The 18121-nt window shown below is 43.3% G+C and overlaps 1 protein-coding gene across 2 annotated transcripts in view; it reads right to left on the bottom strand.

Moving 5' to 3' along the window:
• Positions 1 to 9328: 9328 nt before the first annotated feature.
• STUM (stum, mechanosensory transduction mediator homolog) overlaps positions 9329 to 18121 on the bottom strand; it is a 53945-nt gene continuing 45152 nt past the window's right edge. The window contains exon 3 of one of the 2 annotated variants that reach the window (XM_063125600.1): positions 9329 to 10570. In XM_063125600.1, coding sequence (XP_062981670.1) covers positions 10530 to 10570 — 41 coding nt within the window. In that variant the 3' untranslated portion in view covers positions 9329 to 10529. The remainder of the gene's footprint in view (positions 10571 to 18121) is intronic. The other variant, XM_063125601.1, reaches the window with a different exon arrangement.

Raw genomic sequence — 18121 nt, 5'->3', positions numbered from 1 at the left:
CTCTCATTCCAGCCCAGACAATGGTGGTGGTGAGAAGGAGGAGCAACACTTGCCAGAGCTTACTTGTGCTCTGCCTGTCAAGGAAGCAAGTGGGAGCAATGCTGCGAAAGAGGCTGAGCAGCAATAGAGCTAGTGGGAAAGGCGGTGAGAAGGAAGACTCACTGAGGGAGGGGTCCTACTGAGGGCGTTTTGCCCAAACACCCGCCAAAACCGAAGCCACCATTAGGTGCTGACTAATTATTGGGGGGAGGGCCAATCAATGCAATTTTTATATTTATTTATTTATTTATTTATTTATTTATTTATTTATTATTGCATTTATATCCCGCCTTTTTTCCCTCCAAGGAACCCAAGGCAGCATATATAATCCTCCTCCTCTCCATGTTATCCTCACAAAAAGTGCCCTGTGAGGTAGGTTGGGCTGAGAGTCTGTGACTGGCCCAAAGTCACCCAGTGGGTTTCCATGGCAGAGTGGGGACTAGAACTCAGATCTCCTGACTCCCAGTCCAACACTTTAGCCACACGGTTGCTTTTCCTACAGATAGTTCTGGTGATTCTCTGGTTCCATCATGTATACAGCGCTGGAAGAAAGCATAGGTTGAGGTATCTATTTAATAGTAACTTCAACAGCTGACTTGGAACATTTGCTATTGACCTGATGTGATGATCGCTCCAATGGAAAGGTATGTGAAAGAGGTGCAGCGCATACAACACTTTTTTTTGGAGGGGTAAAGTAAAACAATTACAGCATCTTCACAAAAACCTCCTTCAGAAACCTCTGGACTTGTTAGGAAAATATCAAATGAATACAATCAGAAAGGTCACAGTTATGTTTATTATTTATAAAGGGAACAAAGGTTTTGTTTTTTAAAAAAAAGAATTTGCAATGTCTGTTTACATATATATTTCTTCCATATGCACAAACATGCTCCCTGGAATTATAATGGTAGTGCTGGAGTCACAAAGGAGGGTTCTCCAGAATGTACCAGGTGAGAAGCTGCCAAAGTTTCACCCTCAAGCCAAATTCAAAATCCTCAGGCAAAACTTCCAAAGGCTTTTGAGGGAAATAAAAATGACTGACTAGTGAAATCCCGAAGAATTGGGGCGCGGAGAGGGATGGTGCTGGACATCCTGAATTAATGTAGGGAAATAGTGTATTTGAATTTAAATGCTTCCATGGGAAGCTCTAGCTATGCTGGCATCATTCCATTGATGTGTGAATATGGCATCACGAATGTAAGCAGCCACTGAAGCCCATAGGAATGCAAGATTATGGAAGAGTTCCAATATATTTCAGTTCCTATTTTCTAGTCCCATTGGTTAGCTAGCCAAAACCCTCAGGTGGAACCAGGAACATCCAACACCTGAACTTGCACCTGTTCCCAGATGACTGTTTCATTTTCCATTGATAACCTCCAAGGGAACCGAATCCATCTTCTTCCCAAGCTAGGCTTGTAAATTGCTGCTCACCTGGTTACCTGGGGCAAGTAAAAATCCATCTCAGCCAAGTAACCAGGCAAGGTAGCTCAGTAAAATGGGAAGAGTTAGATTTGAATGAAAAACAAATCCATCCATTATACTTACTTACATGATTTATGTCGTCTTTCTGAGAAAGTGCCCAAAGCACTGCCGAAGCTAAGCATAAAGTTAACTGTCAGAATACCAATATTAGCAACATTTGACTGTAGCGTTGAAAAGACATAAAATAAATACAGACAGAGCAGCTGATCAAGAAGAAAAGTAGCTATTTCAGTATTTATTTATTTCATTTGTTTATTACATTTTTATACTGCCCATCAGCGGAAGCTCTCTGGGCAGTGCACAATTAAAAACCATAAAATACAAATATAAATTTAAAACATTAAAAGTTTAAAAGGCAATGTAAAACCAACTACATTAAAGACCAGGGAAAGCCTGTGTGAAAAGGTGTTTTCAGGAGGCATTTAAAAGATGTTACGTTTTCTACCTCCCAAACCTTATGAGGGAGGGAGGGTCCTCCAGAGGGTGGGTGCCACCACAGAGAAGGCCCACTGCCAGGGTTCTTCATGGCGGCATTTCGTTTGTCTCAGAAGGCCTAGTAGGGCCTCCTCTGAGGATCGTAGTTGTCATCTGGGTGTGTATAAGGGAAGGCGGCCTGCTGGATATCCTGGTCCCAAGTTGTTTAGGGCTTTGTAGGATAACAACATAACCTTGTATGTGGCTCAGTAACTAACAGGTAGCCAGTGCAGTTCTTTTAATACAGGTTTTATACGAGCAGAGCTAGGTGTTCCCATGAGCACTGTAGCTGCTGTGTTCTGCACTAGCTGCAGCTTCCGAAACACACACATGGGTAGCCCCACATAAGAGCACATTACAGTAGTCTAATTGTGAGGTTACCAGTGCATGAATGACCATGGCAAGGCTACCCCTATCCAGGAACGGGCATAGACCCCCAGATTTCAGACCCATAAAGCAGCTGTGTTATTACATTGGTGTTAAAGATTTTTAGGGCAGGTTCGATCAACTGTCCCCCTTTATTATAATAAAACTTCATTACAGTCCCTATAGGTTTTTGTGCTTTCAATTTTGCTGCCTCCCTGTGAGGAACGGGCATAGTTGGCATACCAACCAAAGTTGATAATGGGGGCTCAAGGCCACCAAGGTCACCTGGGCCTCCAGCGACAGAGATGGGTCCAGGAGCAGCCCCAAACTATGGACCTGTTCCTTCAGAGGGAGTGCAACCCCATCCAGAACAGGCAAACACCCCAGTTCCCAGACCTGAGAACCACCAACCCTCATCCAAGCCATAACTGTATCCAGCCACTGGTTCAGAATGTGCATGGCCTCTCCCAATTCAGATGTTACAGAGAAATAGAGCTGGGTGTCATCAGCATACTGGTGACACCTTGCCCCAAATCTCCTGATGACTGCTCCCAATGGCTTCGTATGGCTATTAAATAACATTGGGGAAAGGATGGTGCCCTGAGGCACCCCACAGGTCAACTGCCATGGGGCAGAAGTACATTCCGCCAGTGCTATTTTCTGGAACCGACCCCACAAGTATGAGCTGAACCACTGTAAAACAGTGCCACCAACCCCCAAGTCATGGAGGATTTCCAGGAGAATACCATGATCAAGGGTATCAAAAGCCACTAAGAGATCAAGGAGTAGTAACAGGGTTGCATTCCCCCTGTCCCTCTCCCAAAGAAGGTCATCCATCAGGGCAATGGTGCATGGCCCCTTTGCAGAGGAAAACATCAGCCTGCAGCCCCCACCATCTTCATTTCTTAAGAATATCTCTGAGCCCACATGGGCCCCAGAGACATTCATGGAAAATAAAGATGTCACTATCATTCCTTTCCATCCATTTCAACCACCTGGGCCTTCACCCTTCAGGCCCATACTGGAGATACTCAACATACATCCTCCTAATGGGCCCTTCTCCTGTGCCAACCCATTCCCATTCCTAGCTAAATAAAGTCTCAAGTTTTCTGGATAGTCCTAGTGAGATTTTGACCTCAAGCAATACTCCATTGAAGAGTGCATGGAACCAGAATCCCAAAAGGGAAGAGGCTATTTTCATGTTAACTGTAGGAGCTTTAAGGAAAATATAATTCAGTTATTTTCCTTTGGCAACTGGTGTATTATTCAAATAGCTGAGTTAACAGCATGCAGAGGGATTAAACCATCATTAATTAAAATTGATTAGACACTAAAATTCAGTTTGACAAGCAAATGTCTTCAAGAACTACAAGAAAAATCCATTGCCTAAACTATTCCATAGATCCTTAGCTCCTTTTCTGCTTCAATCAAGCTGACGGAACACTGAATTAATACAATTGGTTTGAAAAAAACCACCTCAAAACTATACAATAGTATTTACATGCAAATTATATGTCCCAGATTGTACTACGTACGATGCTATCTTTGCCAACATCATTAAAGCAATAAAAGCAGCCAACACACAAGCGTAATTAAAAGGATGCAGTCTCGGAAGAGCCAAGGCAGCCCTTAAGAGTTCAAGATTTCCATAGCAACTGTCCCCTGATTAATCCTGCTTGCTAGTATACACAGACACATGCTATAAGGAAGCACCCAGAAAATCCTTTATTGAAGGCAGCCATACATTATCTCCTGTGCTGTCCTGGGCCGTTCAAGAGGTAGCTCTCTATGCACCACGCCAGAAGGTATGAAGATGTGTCTCTAAGGTAGATACCTCTAATCCAGTACCTAAAGTGGTGGCAGCAGCACCGGTATTGGAGAATTACCTCCTCAGAAGAAATACACCAGGCTTGCCCCACTGAAAGGCAATCTAGGGACTTTTTTTTTTAAAAAAAAAACAACTCATTAGATACTGTACTTCTTATCCCAATATGAGATGAACTGTTGCTTGTTTATGAATTTGTGTTATTTTGAATGACGTTTTTCTGATGTAGAAAATGCCGAGAAAGATCCTATCAACTCTGGAGGTTACATCTACTGCAGAAATGCTCTAACAATCAGGAACTCCTTCCTGCTGTTCCATCTAAATCTTCTGCTCAGTAGCACAATAATTGCAGCTAATTTAGATGCTTGCTATATAAGAACACCAACAAGGGTCTGCACTCCCACTCCCCAACACCCAAAATGGGTGGGGTTATTTGTAATGGTGATATCCCTTCACAAATAATCCCTTTCCTCAACTCTGGAATGCCCTCCAAATTAAAATTCACCAGGCTGCTTCTTTCCATGTCTTTTGACAGAAAGTGAAGACACTTTTGTTTCAATGGGCTTTTACTACGAATACCTAGTTTAAATGTAGGTCATCTTTTACTCTTATTGAGGCTAAGTTGTTCGTTTGCTTTGTGTATTTGTTATTGCTTTTACAAATGGTTATACATACGTTTTATTGATTTGAGCCAGCCTACCATTGGGCAGTGAGCAGGGCCGGTGCCAGACTATTTTGCACCCTAGGCAAGGTGAGCTACTTTCACCACCACCACCACCCACACACACCCACACACAATGCCAACTTTGATTTTTAAGAACATGTTTCCTGGAAAAAAATAAGAAGCACAAAACTTCAAACTGCTAAATTTATTTTAAACTGCAAGAAATACGTCACGCCAATTATAGCAAACAAATTGGAAAGGAATGTCTATGGGTCTAAAATGCATTATTTAATAGGAATATCACCTCCAAATCATCCCCCCCCAACTCACACATGCATGCACACACACACACACACACACACACACACACACACACACACACTCAGCATCACTCACTCCAAACACACACACACATGAACACATGCATTCACTCAAAGACCCCATGCTCCCCATTCACCCATACATTCTCTCTCTCTCTTCCGGGCGCATTCTGGAAGTCTGAACGTGGAGCCGCCCCAGCTCCACCCCAGCATCCCTGGCTTTGCTTTGGCTGGGCAGGCGTGGGGTGCCATCTCGCCCGCCTAGGTCCAGCTGAATCCTCGGGCCGGGCCAGCTCACAGCCAACGCGCGTGAGTGCTGCGCTGTGCCCGGCGCCCCTCTTAGTTTGGCACTCTAGGCGGCTGCCTTGAGTGGCCTCTATGGTAGCACCAGCCCTGGTAGTGAGGCAGCCATTTCAGGTAGCAGATGCTGATGAATGTGGGTGTGTTGCAGAGCGGTGGCAAGGTGCTAGAGGAGAGCTGCCTATGGCCCATGTGCTGTCCTGTCATCAACGTTGAATTCAACGGCCAGTAGGATTTGACTCTACATTGGCTTTTGTATGTGAAATGGCAGCAGGCATCTTGTCCTTTTTCTCCAGCAGCAAAGTGTTTGGGGCTAATCCTGCTATTTATTTATTTATTTATTTATTACATTTTTATACCACCCAACAGCTGAAGCTCTATTGGTTTATGATTATGTTGCAGGCTGCTGTGGATACTTTTAGTAGAAGAACAGAAAAAGAATACATCAGAAACAAATGACCGTTTCCATATATCATCCTTTTGGGAGTTTTCTTTGAGCAATCCCTGAATTTGGACATATTTTTGAATACTGGAAATGACCCACACCTTCTGCTCCTGCTTCAAATGTCTCCTCTGTACTATCATTTCACTGGAAAACCCAGAGTGCTGAATTATATTCTACGGTTTTATTAGAAATGTAGGCCTGGTCAGTTACATTGAGATTGTTTTTCTATTGTGCTTACCATGCTTTTAGCTGTTCATGTGCATTTATCTAATATAACTTCCCTCTGGGCTGTGATTACATGATCTGGGACATGTGTTAAGGTAGAGTTTTCCAATTGGCATCCTACAAGTAGCATCCAGCTTGTGAAGGCTTTTTTGTCCAGTTTCCATGAGCTCACCTGCAGGAAAATGCTCCCCAGCAATGCCTCTGTAGTGGATGCTTGGTTTGATGTTATCAAAGGACAAATGTCGGGCCAAGTACACGAGATAGTGGTGGCAGTAGCTGCCATGAAAGAGGAGAATATGGTCAGAAGGTGATGTTAACGCATTTCCACACTTGCTGAAGTTGGCTACACTAGCAATAACACTTGGATGGACAGACAATGAACCAAAGGGCTTCTTGGAAAAAGGTGAGCAGCATTGGACTGTGCAGAGACACTGACAGTTTAGGCATGCGGCTTTCAATGAGAAGTATAATTAAAAGGGGAATAAATACATGAAGTTAACTCTAAAAACTAGGATATTTAAAAGTCTGCCATGGAAAAAGAAATGCCTTTTTTGTTGACATAAAAATATCAACCTGAAGCGACTTGTGAGTTTACTATTACTTCAGTGCTACAAGATCAATCCAAAGAAGTGCTCTCTGCTGTAGCATAAGGCAAAATATTTCACATATTTGGGCAAATCACAGAATGCCACTGTTGTGTGACTCACAAAATTTCCATTGCCCACGTGGTTGGAACAGTTGCACATACTCCCCAGCTGAGTGGGCTCACATTGAGGGAAACACCTGCTGCGCTGTTGGGTGTATGCTAGTGAAGGACACCTGTCAAGACTATTTCTCAGGAGATACATCCATGAAAATCATTAGGGCTTGGATATATTTCTTCTCTCCACCCCCAACAATTAGCTAGTTTTTTTGCACTTATTTACAAGCCCTTTCTCCTTTAACTTTTCCCTTTCTTATAATTCTGTATCATTGACCAACTTATTGTATGTTTCCAAGCCCAATTCAAGGTGCTGGTTTTGACCTATAAAGCCTTACACGACTTGGGACCACAATACCTGACGGAATGCCTCTCCTGACGTGAATATACCGGGTCACTACGTTCAACATCTAAGGTCCTCCCTCCAGGTGCCTACTCCGAGAGAGGCTCGGAATGTGGCAACGAGGGACAGGGCCTTTTCGGTGGTGGCCCCCAGACTGTTGGAACTTTCAAATACCATTAGATCCAGTGGGAGAGCTAAGCACTTGTTTAAACGTTTCACTGAAACTAGTGGGATTTTAACCCTTATATTTCATTCAGCACATATTTAATGCTGTTTGATGTGAACAGCATCCTATAATGTCCTTTCAGCATTATTTTTGTTCATATAACTTAAAGAGTGAGTTTTCTCTTCATTCTTAGGATAGCTCATACAAAGGGTAGACAGCTAGTAACCCATCTTTAAACATATCTCAAGATTCAGCAGATGTCCATGTTCAGGGATTAATAAACACCATTTCTGATGCCTTTGACTGACTAGGGACATGTTCCTAAGGCTCCCCACAAACAACCAGACTTCACAACCCAACAACAAACCATGAGTTCTCTTCTTTGGTTGCTTGTGATTAACAACCCATAGTTACACCATAGTGCAGGATTCACACATAATGACAAGCTATGATTTAACGAAAACTCACGATTGTGTGTGAATCAGGCCTGTACTTAAATATACTTGTTTGAAGCAACTGTGCTATTTGTACCCTATTCCCTTGCAGTAGCATTCCAACTCTGCAGGAGAGGTTTCTTCCTGAATGCCACATTGTTCCCTATAAGGGTAGATGCAAATGTGACTCTCTCTTAACATGGAGGTTGCTGAAAACCTCCACGAAGTAGCATTCTATTGGGGTGTTCCAATGTTTGAAACCCACCTTGTTAATAAAAAAATCTGTCTTTTTACAGAGAGTAGCCAAAGTGACAACCAATCTAAAGAAGAAATAAACCCAAAATCTAAAAAAGTGAAACATCTTGAAGTTTAATACACTTTATCATGGCATAAGCTTTCATGGACTCTAGTCCATGAAAAATGAACCGTGAACTGTGGCTGGTCATTAAGTGAAGACTTTCCAGAACAATGACATTTTCAGGAGGCGCTGAAAGGAATACAAAGTTGGCATCAGCCTGGCCTGTTAAACATTTAAAATTATTTTTAGGCCACCTATAAGGGTGGAACCCCTTCATAATTTTTTAAAAATATGTTTTGAATTGTAAGCTGATTTGGAAGACTGCAGTCTTGAAAGATGGCTACAAAATGCAGAAAATAAAAAATGGCTGCCTCTCTGGAAATAGACATACAAGCAATGGTTTAAAAATACAAATGGGTACCCTTTTCTCCACACCACATTTCCATTTGCCATAGGTGTGGAGGACGTTCAGGGCTATCTCTGTAGGAAGTGGATTTTAAACATTATTGCTCCTAGATACAGGAGTAGTCTTCATATAGTGGGTGCTCTATTGTCTTAATTGGCCTTACTTCATTTTAGGTAGCAAAAACTCCTGGACTCTTTAATGCAATTTTCTTCACATGCTGAGTCTCTGCCTCCTATTACCAGGATGCAACCACTAACTCCCCTACCACACAGAGTTTAGTAGCAACACATGTAATATCACAGGCACCAGATCTTTTGACTATGAGAGCAGATATCCAAATCCACAGCCGGAGAGATAGGCTGGTTGTCTGTAAGCAGTTTGAAAAAAGTTTTGCCAGTTGGCTGGTATGTGAGCAAGAGGTATAACAACTGAGCGATCAGAGACTTAGCAGAACTTGAGCTGCACCTTTGCTTCAGGCTACTGGTTCTTGATTTTCAATTGCTAGAAGCAAAGTCCCCCCCCTTTTTTTTTTTAGAAACAAGAAAGAATGTCAGTTGACACTACATTAATGAAGAGCCTTTCATTTAATCATTTTCACCATAGGAAAATAAATAGGAAAAAAATGGAACCACTTAAAGAATTACATGTTTATCTTGTCCATCCACCAAAAGCTCAGATGACATGTATAGTCTCCACCTTACCCACACAACAACCCTATGAGGTTAAGTTTGGGCTGAGAATGTGACTGGCCCAGTGATCTTCATAGCTGAGCAAGGATTTGAACTCAGTTGTCCCCTAGTCCAAATCCAACACAATGTGTGCTAAACCAATGGTGGGCAACTGTAGGGAGTTGTAGGCCTAAACACTGGAGGGCTACATGATTGCCACCCTGTGCTAAACCTCACTGATTTAGTGAAAAGCTCTGTGAGTGGGTTCTGATCAGCATGGGTTCTGATCAGCCCTGACCAGAAGTGACTGAGGGCCAAGGGTGCCCAGGAAAGTTTAGATAATGAAGCCATGTGCTCATGGAGTTTGGGACAGTAAAGTCATCTTTCCTTTCTCACCAGAAAAAAAAAATGGGGTCAGGATTGGTTTCTTTGTCCCTTTTAACCCTTAGCCTCATATTTATGCTCTGTGTGTGCACACCTAGGAGTGTACATTTGTTGTGCCCATGGCTAAGTATGTGGGCATGTATGCTACGAAGTAGACAGAGGCCACAGCTTTACTCAACACAGGCTACAAAATACAATCTGTTGTATATACTACATTTTCAAAGTATAGTAACATTTAGCGGCACAGTTTCTTTGAGGAGCGGATCAGGGAAAGTCTCTCTTTTCCCACTCCCGATAAAACACAACATAAAACTTGCCCTCCCACTCTTAAAACCTGCCCCTCCCACCCAAGAACAAAGCACCTACATAAAACCACAGAGAGTGATGATGGATCTCAGCAAGAGCCAGCTTCTTGCTTTCCTGGCAGATGACAGATCAAAACTTCTCTTCAGCATTCAGCAGGCAGAGGATGGCAGGATGCATAAATAGCTGAGCCCACATTACCTAAACATCAGATTTACAAAAGCTGCAAGCAAAATCTCAGGATGGCTGCACAAAATTGATCTTCAATGAGCACCATTAAACACACACATACGAAGTCGAACCTTCCCGCACCCAAGAAATAATCAAAGAGTGTCTCTTGGGACTGATCAAATGTCTTTTATATCTTGCACATGTATCTATAAATATTTCCTGTTTCTTTGATATTCACATCAAGGGCCATTTCCTCTGTGAGTCACAAATGAGGAGAACTCTTTTGAAGGGTTCCCCACCCAGAAGATGGTGGAAACAGCAATATCTCCGAGTTAGCAGATCCCCTTCCACTGGATGTCTGCTCAGTGGCCCTCCTCCTCCTCAGCGACATGTCAGCCTAGTCAATGGCTCCCTCCTGCTTTTGGAACAGCTTGTCTGTCATGCTGGTGTGTTGGCTGTGCCAGTCCAAAAATCCATGTGCCAGTGCCTCCACAGTGGAGTTGGCTGTCAGAGTGATCAGTGAAGGTCACTCTCTGCTGCTCTGCACCTCCGCTCCGCTGGACAGACAGAAACACACAGGAAGAAGGGGACAACAAGCATTACGTTATCTTTGTGCACCACTGGTACCAAAACAGTATCACAGGTGATGGAGTACCCTATGCTGTTTGTACCCTGTGAGAGGTGGAAGAAGAGGGTTAACACATTATTTTGTTGCAAATACCCAAGTGAAAACTGTTGTGCAAAACGATACTGCTAATAATCTTAGCCCTATGTAGCTCTGTAAAGCTGCAAGAGGGGGTATAAATCAACTAGAAGGAATAGAATCTTCTCCAGTTCCATTTTCAGAGGGATTTCTAAGCAGGATCATGCGAACTCCACAATTGTACTGAGAGTGAAGCATTGGGTGCTAGTCACTACATTCAGCATCCACAGAATCTCAGCATTTATTTTATTTATTTTAAAACTATTCACTCTTTAGGGCTGCAAAGTACAGGTCCAAAGATCTTTCCAGATGAGGAGTGAATTGTGCAATCACCCTGCCTCAAACATGAAATTGTATGAAGGGACCAGATGACAGGGTCTTAAGTTTGTAACCTTCCTGTGTTTTCCCACTGCTTCTTCCACCTTTTTTCTTACCACAAAAAACTCAATCATGACTGAATTATGATTGCTTAGTGCAATCTGACTGGTAGTGTCTGAAAGCATCTCAACTGTGCAGATCATACCTGGTAAAAATATCAAGCCAGGGTAGAGGCTGAGAATTTCCAGTAAGTGGGAGCAGAGCCTTTGCCCTTTCCTGGGCCAAAGCAGAACAAATTATGCAAAATGAAAGCAAATCTGCATAGAATCATAGAATAGTAGAGCTGGAAGGGGCCTAAAAGGCCATCGAGGAAGCTTTTCCTGATGTTCAGCCGGAATCTGATTTCCTGTAACTTGAGCCCATTATTCCGTGTCCTGCACTCTGGGATGATCAAGAACAGATCCTGGCCCTCCTCTGTGTGAGAACCTTTCAAATATTTAAAGAGTGCTGTCATGTCTCCCCTCAGCCTTCTCTTCTCCAGGTTAAACATGCCCAGTTCTTTCAGTCTCTCCTCATAGGGCTTTGTTTTTATCCAGGACCCAATTCCAACTTTTATTGTTCAGAACAATTTTCATTGCAAAGTGCAGGCAGGCCCACCATCTCCCTACATGATGTAGGGAGATGGTGGACAGAAAGACACCTGAATAGGGCTTACGTTCCTGAAATTATTATTTGCAACACCAGGGATACTTCCTGAAGGAGCGGTTATGTGGGTACCATAAGGTGCCATCCTATCCCCAATGCTATTTAATATTTACATGAAACCACTGGGAGAGATCATCCGGAGGCATGGGCAGGGTGCTATCAGTATGCTGATGACACCCAAATATATTTCTCTATGCCTTCGACAACAGCGTCAGCTAAGGATAGTGTGTCTCCTCTGAATTAATGCTTGGAGGCGGTAATGGGCTGGATGAGGAAAAACAAACTGAAGCTGAATCCAGACAAGATGGAGGTGCTTGCTGTCAAAGGCCCCAACCTGGGTTTGGAGGTGTGGCAACAAGTTCTGGATGGGGTCACACTCCTCCTGAAAGACTGTGTTTGAAACTTGGGGGTGCTTCTGGATCCGTTGCTCCAAATGATAGCCCAGATAGATGTAACAGCCAGGAGTGCCTACTATTAGCTTCAGCTGATACGCCAGCTGCACCCCTTCCTAGAGTCGGAAGACCTAAAGACAGTAGTGCATGTGCTGGTAACTTCGAGGCTCGACTTCTGCAATACGCTCTACATAGGGCTACCTTTGTGCCTAGTCCGGAAACCTCAACTAGTTCAAAATATGGCAGCCAGGCTGGTCACTGGTATAAAGTGTTGGTTATCACCTTTAAAGCACTACATGGTTTGAGTCCAGGCTACTTGCAGGACCGCCTTCTCCCATAAATCTTCCCCACACACTCAGGTTCTCTGGGAAGAATTTCCTTCAGCTAGCCAAAATTAGGCTGACAAGTATTACCCAGAGGACCTTCTCTTCTGCTGCTCCCAGACTGTGGAATGGCCTGCCGGAGAAGATTAATCAACTTGACAGTCTTTTAGCATTTAAGAAAGCTATAAAGACTGATCTATTCCGGCAGGCCTATCCAGTGGAATTTACTGCAGCCGAAACTCTCCCCACGGGCTGAGTTCGATAGCAGTGGAAGCTGGTTCTCAGGCAGCCGGCTCAGGTCGACTCAGCCTTCCATCCTTCCGAGGTCGGTAAAATGAGTACCCGGCTAGCTGGGGGAAAGGGAACTGTGACTGGGGAAGGCAATGGCAAACCACCTCGCTACAAAGTCTGCCAAGAAAACATCAGCGAAAGCAGGCGTCCCTCTAGGAGTCAGCAATGTCTCAAGTGCTTGCACGAGAGGTTCCTTTCCTTTCCTTCCTTAGTGTGCTTTTAGGATGTTTTTTAGGATGTTTTAACAATATATACTGTGTTTTTAATCGCTATTTTATACTTACTGTTGTTCCCCGCCTCGATCAAAATAGAGAGGCAGGTACGAATTATTATTATTATTATTATTATTATTATTATTATTATTATTATTATTATTGCTACACAGTAATTGTTGCTCTTTCGCGGTAAACTACATGCTGAATTGCAATTAACTTTCCATATTTGGGGTGGGTGGGTGTTCTAGCACTTTTGATGAGGGTACATTGTACTATGTTCCATCCATACTAATGTGTGGGACATAGCTGTGTGGGCAGGAAGGGAACAATTCCCCCTTGCTTCTTGAGTAGACTGCTATGGCACACAGACTAAAGAAACAGCTGGGAGGTTATGTGAATGAGATGTTCGTCTCTTCCCAGCCCATCCCCTGCCAGGAGAAGAGTAGTTGGCTTCGTTAAATTTCCCTCTTTTATTCTTTTCTTTCCTGGGAGAGGCAGCACTCGCTATCTCTCCTGCTGCTGCTGAGGCAGCCAGGCTCATCACCCTCTCCCTGCACTCACTCCCAGTCTTGGCACCTGTATGTGGGGTGGGGTGGGGGCTGAGCTCCCAACAGGCTGAGCTCTCAACCAGAGAAGGCAGTGCTGGCCCCAGATTTTTGAGGGTCTTTCCTCAGTGAGCTGAACTTCTCATCACCATTGTCACTAGTTGCTCATCCTCTTTTCCAACACTGCTACCACTTGCTTGCTTGACAGGTAGAGAGAGCCAATAAGCAAGCAGGCAGTGGCATCTACTGCTCCTCTTCCTCCTCCTCACCTCCACCACCACCACCATTGTCTGGGACAGAGTGAGTGGGAGGTGAACAAGCAGCCTTCAATTGCAACTCCAGGGCCCCAGGGACCCCTACTGGAGTGTAAGCCCTTGGTAGGTTCCCAACATGCTTACCCTTGACACTGGGACAGAGAAAGAGAGCAGCTCCTCACTTGTTCCTCACTCGTTCTTTCTTTCCATAGCTCAGGCTCTTCCCAATATGCCCATTCCCCACAAATGTTGGGCCATAGCTAGACAGGGCGATGTCTCAGTGTTTGCCCTGGGATCGTCCCTGTGCTTTCACATGACGCACAGGGAATCCTGGGAGCAGGGAGGGATGATCCCTCCCTTGGCCCGGGATATCACTCTACAATTGTAGCCCGCTTTTTCCGCGGTCTCGGGCTGATCCCGAGACCGCAAAACATGTGGCCCAGCGTGGCGGTTTGTCCTGGCTCCTCGCGAGTAACCATAACAAGCCGGGAGCCGGGCACAAGGGCACAGAGCTCTGTACCCATCGGGGGTGGGGGGATCAGGAAAAAGTAGTTTTTAAAAAAATTGCATACGAGCGCTCATGTGCTCCATCCCCTTTAACCAAAAAAAACAAAATGGCGGGTGTGATGTTGCACACTGCGTGTGAACCAGGGCGATGATCTTGCGATCAAAAAACCAAGAGATCGCCTCCCTCCAACCCCCCCTCGTCTAGCTGAGGCCTTACATTCTTGATATTCCCTCAAATTGTTACCAGGTACCCCCTTCCCCACCATATGCTACCTTTTCCACTCATAACAACACTGCGGTGGGGATTCTTCATTTCCCCCCAGGACTTTGGTTGTGCTATTCCACTAAGGTGAAATTAGGCAGATTTTTTTTTTTTTTTAAAGGCAAGGAGGGGAGGAGAAGGAAAGAGGGGAAGGCACTGGCTCTCGATGTGCTCTGGCTTTGCTGGCACTAGCAAGGAGAACAAAGAGGAGAAATAGCCTCCGAAAGGGTGTGCTTGCTCAGGCAGAGAGCAGTGGCTTGTGGACTGCTTGAGGGAAAGAGCTGGTTGCTGGCTGTCCTCTTTAAGGATCCCAAGCAGAGAAAGAACAGCACACTGAGTGTGAGTTCTCCCCTGGCTGTTTGGAGTAGGTTAAACATGGGTGGTTGGGGAAGTCCAGATGGCTGCAAGGAGCAGCTGCTGCTGAATCAGGAGTCAGGAGACTGACAAGAATGAAATTGCAGCACTTAAAAGAAAAACAAAAAGAGGCTGGAGCCTAAGGAAAGAAGATGGCATGTTTTTCTGCCATCCTCTTCCCTGGTATCAATCCAGCAGCTCTGGGCTGCAACATGCTGCCGTTGGCAAAGCTGGGATGGGAAGGAGAATGAGCACTAGCAAGCACCTGATAAAAAGAGCTGGAGAGGCATGGGAATAGGCTCAAGCTCGCAAAAAGTCCTTGTCCTTGTCAATACCACACCTCTTTGAAAAGACTGAAGACTAGCACGAAGGGCGTCTACACCTGCAGAGGGAGTATGGATATTCTGCACTTAAAAAAAAAAGTTGGACTTTCTCTGGTATGAGACAAGGTGGAAACATAGAGAAGACACAGGAGGCTTTTGATTCCATGCTAATGTTGTGTGCCCATCATGTAAATAAACTGTGGGAATTGCACACTGAACCCTCTGTCTGGAAGCACTCCAGCAGTATCCATGAAAACGCACACGGAGGTGGGGGAAATTAAGGAGACAATGAAAGGACTCTCTAGTGAACTTTACATTCAAATACTAACAATATTAAAGTTAACATCCAAAAGGTATAGTATGCATTCTACAAGGTATGCAAACATATTTGCAACATGAAAGAACCTGTATGTTTAGATGAATAATTTGGTACTCACTGAATGACTCCCATAGGCATGTATGTTGTGAAATGTTTATCTGCCTAATTCTTCACGGATTATCCCATGAAAGCTTAAGTTGATGGCCATTTCCAATCTATGTTTTATGTTCATGGGAGCATGATTAAGGAATATCTATTTGAGTGTCCCATCAATGAAAAATGTTGGTTTTAGGTTTCTTCATCCTATTTTGAGGGATTACACAAGCAGATCAGACTAGCAGGAATTGTAATGACTGCTTGGAAATAATATAAAAGATATTATCTGTAGTGTAGCATTATGCATTCTGGCAGTCATTCCAATGCAATCAAAATATATTTATAAGAATGTCATTGACTATAAGAATGTATTAATAAGAATGTTATTGACTATTAGATGGATTTTTATGTTGTTCTGACAGTTCAGTTTAATCTGTATGGTCTTGTTTTATAAAATTTTACATGATCTAAGGCTATGATGATAATTAGTTTATACTTTTAGATTAGTTTCTCTTTCTTATATTATTATTTCCAATATAATTCTTCCATATATTCATTTAGACATTTCAAAACATTGACATGTAACATCAGAAGAGTCTTTCTGTGCATTTGTATATAATGGCTACTTTAAAAAAAAACTTGTTTGAAACAAACATTGAAAACCTGAGATAATTGTAGTAGTCTAACATTTTATGCTTTGAGCATAACTTTTTGAAGTGATCCCACAAGCACATAAAGGTTATTACCAGGGAGGAAAGATAACAGAGTTTATGTACACTGCAGAAACAGAGCGTGGAATCAAGATTTTATTGAAAAATTATTTCACAAATTCAGAAACCCAAGCATGTCAATCATGCATGCAAACACCCCAATTGAAAATCCAATCATATACTTTGATTTTTGATGGATTTTATCTGAAAAAAAGCAACACTTAAGTTTTTGATCTAGCACAAATGAATGAACTGAGAAAAAGCAATTGAGGAAAAAACATACCTTGTGAAACTTTGTTGATCATTTAGAGAATGTGAAAGAAACATGAAAAGAGAAAAGTAAAGATATAACTATCAGGAGTATTCAAGACACATCAATAACGGAAAAGATCATAAGCAAATAAACAGAGACCAGCAACTCTACAATTGGCATGTAGGATTGAGGATTCCCCCTCCCTCCCAGCTCCTTAAATTTCAAGAATGTTCATTTGCTTTTTGCAAATAAAGGTATTTACTGCAAAAGTTATAAATGTATAAATTTGGATCTACTTCAAGACTAGAGCACAAGATCTAGTGCATGGAACATCTCATGCATTTTAGTTAAAAGAGATTTCTGGGTTAGGGATCATTAGGAAAAAGGATGAAAACTGCCAATATGCCTTTATACAAATCTATGGTATGACCATACTTGGAATGCTATGCATAGTTCTGGTCTCCACTTCTCAAGAAAGATATTGTAGAGCTGTTAACAGGGCAGGAAAGAGCAACCAAAATGATCAGGGTACTGAAGCAATTCCCCTAGTGACAAGGGGGAAAGCTGAAGTACCTGTTTTGTCCTCTCTGTGTGAAGACCTTTCCTAATCAGTGGTTATTTGATCTGCCAAACTGTTAGGTTTTAACAGTGCGATCCTATGCATGACTACTCAGCAATAAGTGGGATGACAGTCTTAGCATTTTAGGCTGAACAGTCTTTATCTGGTGTTAATTCTTTGTAATTGTAGGTTATCATCATTTGTTATCATTTTTCTCCCTCTCTCAAAATACCAGAACCCGGGGTCATCCCATGAAGATGATTGGTGGGAGATTCAGGACACATAAAAGGAAGTACTTCTTCACACAGTGCATAGTTAAATTATGGAATTCACTACCATAAGATGTAGTGATGGCCACCAATCTGGATGGCTTTAAAAGGGGGTTGGATAAATTGCCAGAGGAGAAAGCTATCAATGGCTACTAGCCCTGATGGTTATGTGCTACCTCTAGTACCTGAGGCAGTAAGCCTATATGTACCAGTTGCTGGGGAACATGGGTGGGAGGGTGCTGTTGCACCATGTCCTGCTTTATTGGTCCCTGGTCAACAGCTGGTTGGCTACTGTGTGAACGGAGTGCTGGTCTAGATGGACCCATGGACTGATCCAGCACGGCACTTCCTACGTTCTTACGTTAAATGTATCTATTGTCAGACATTTTGAGAACTTTAAAACGGAAAAGCAGGCTAAACATATTTTAATAAAATACAATATTCCCCCTGCTCTGCCCCCAACAGCCAATGTGCAAACTACATACAGCTACCCTGCCAGATGTGGCTCTCCATATTATAATTGCTTATGGTTAAAAGGAAGCAGGACTACTGGTAGGGCTGCCAGGCTAGCATTATTGAGAGGCGTGCAGTCGCTTCCGAAAATGAAATGCAATCACACAAGTCCATGGCAAGTTGAACTGCAAACACAAACTTCCTTCGGAAGCCACAAAACCAGCTTTGAGCAGGTTCATTGTCTAAATGGGCAGATT

This window comes from Elgaria multicarinata, chromosome 4, assembly GCF_023053635.1.
Source record: "Elgaria multicarinata webbii isolate HBS135686 ecotype San Diego chromosome 4, rElgMul1.1.pri, whole genome shotgun sequence".
NCBI lineage: Eukaryota > Metazoa > Chordata > Lepidosauria > Squamata > Anguidae > Elgaria > Elgaria multicarinata.
This window is presented reverse-complemented; position numbering and strand designations above follow the sequence as displayed.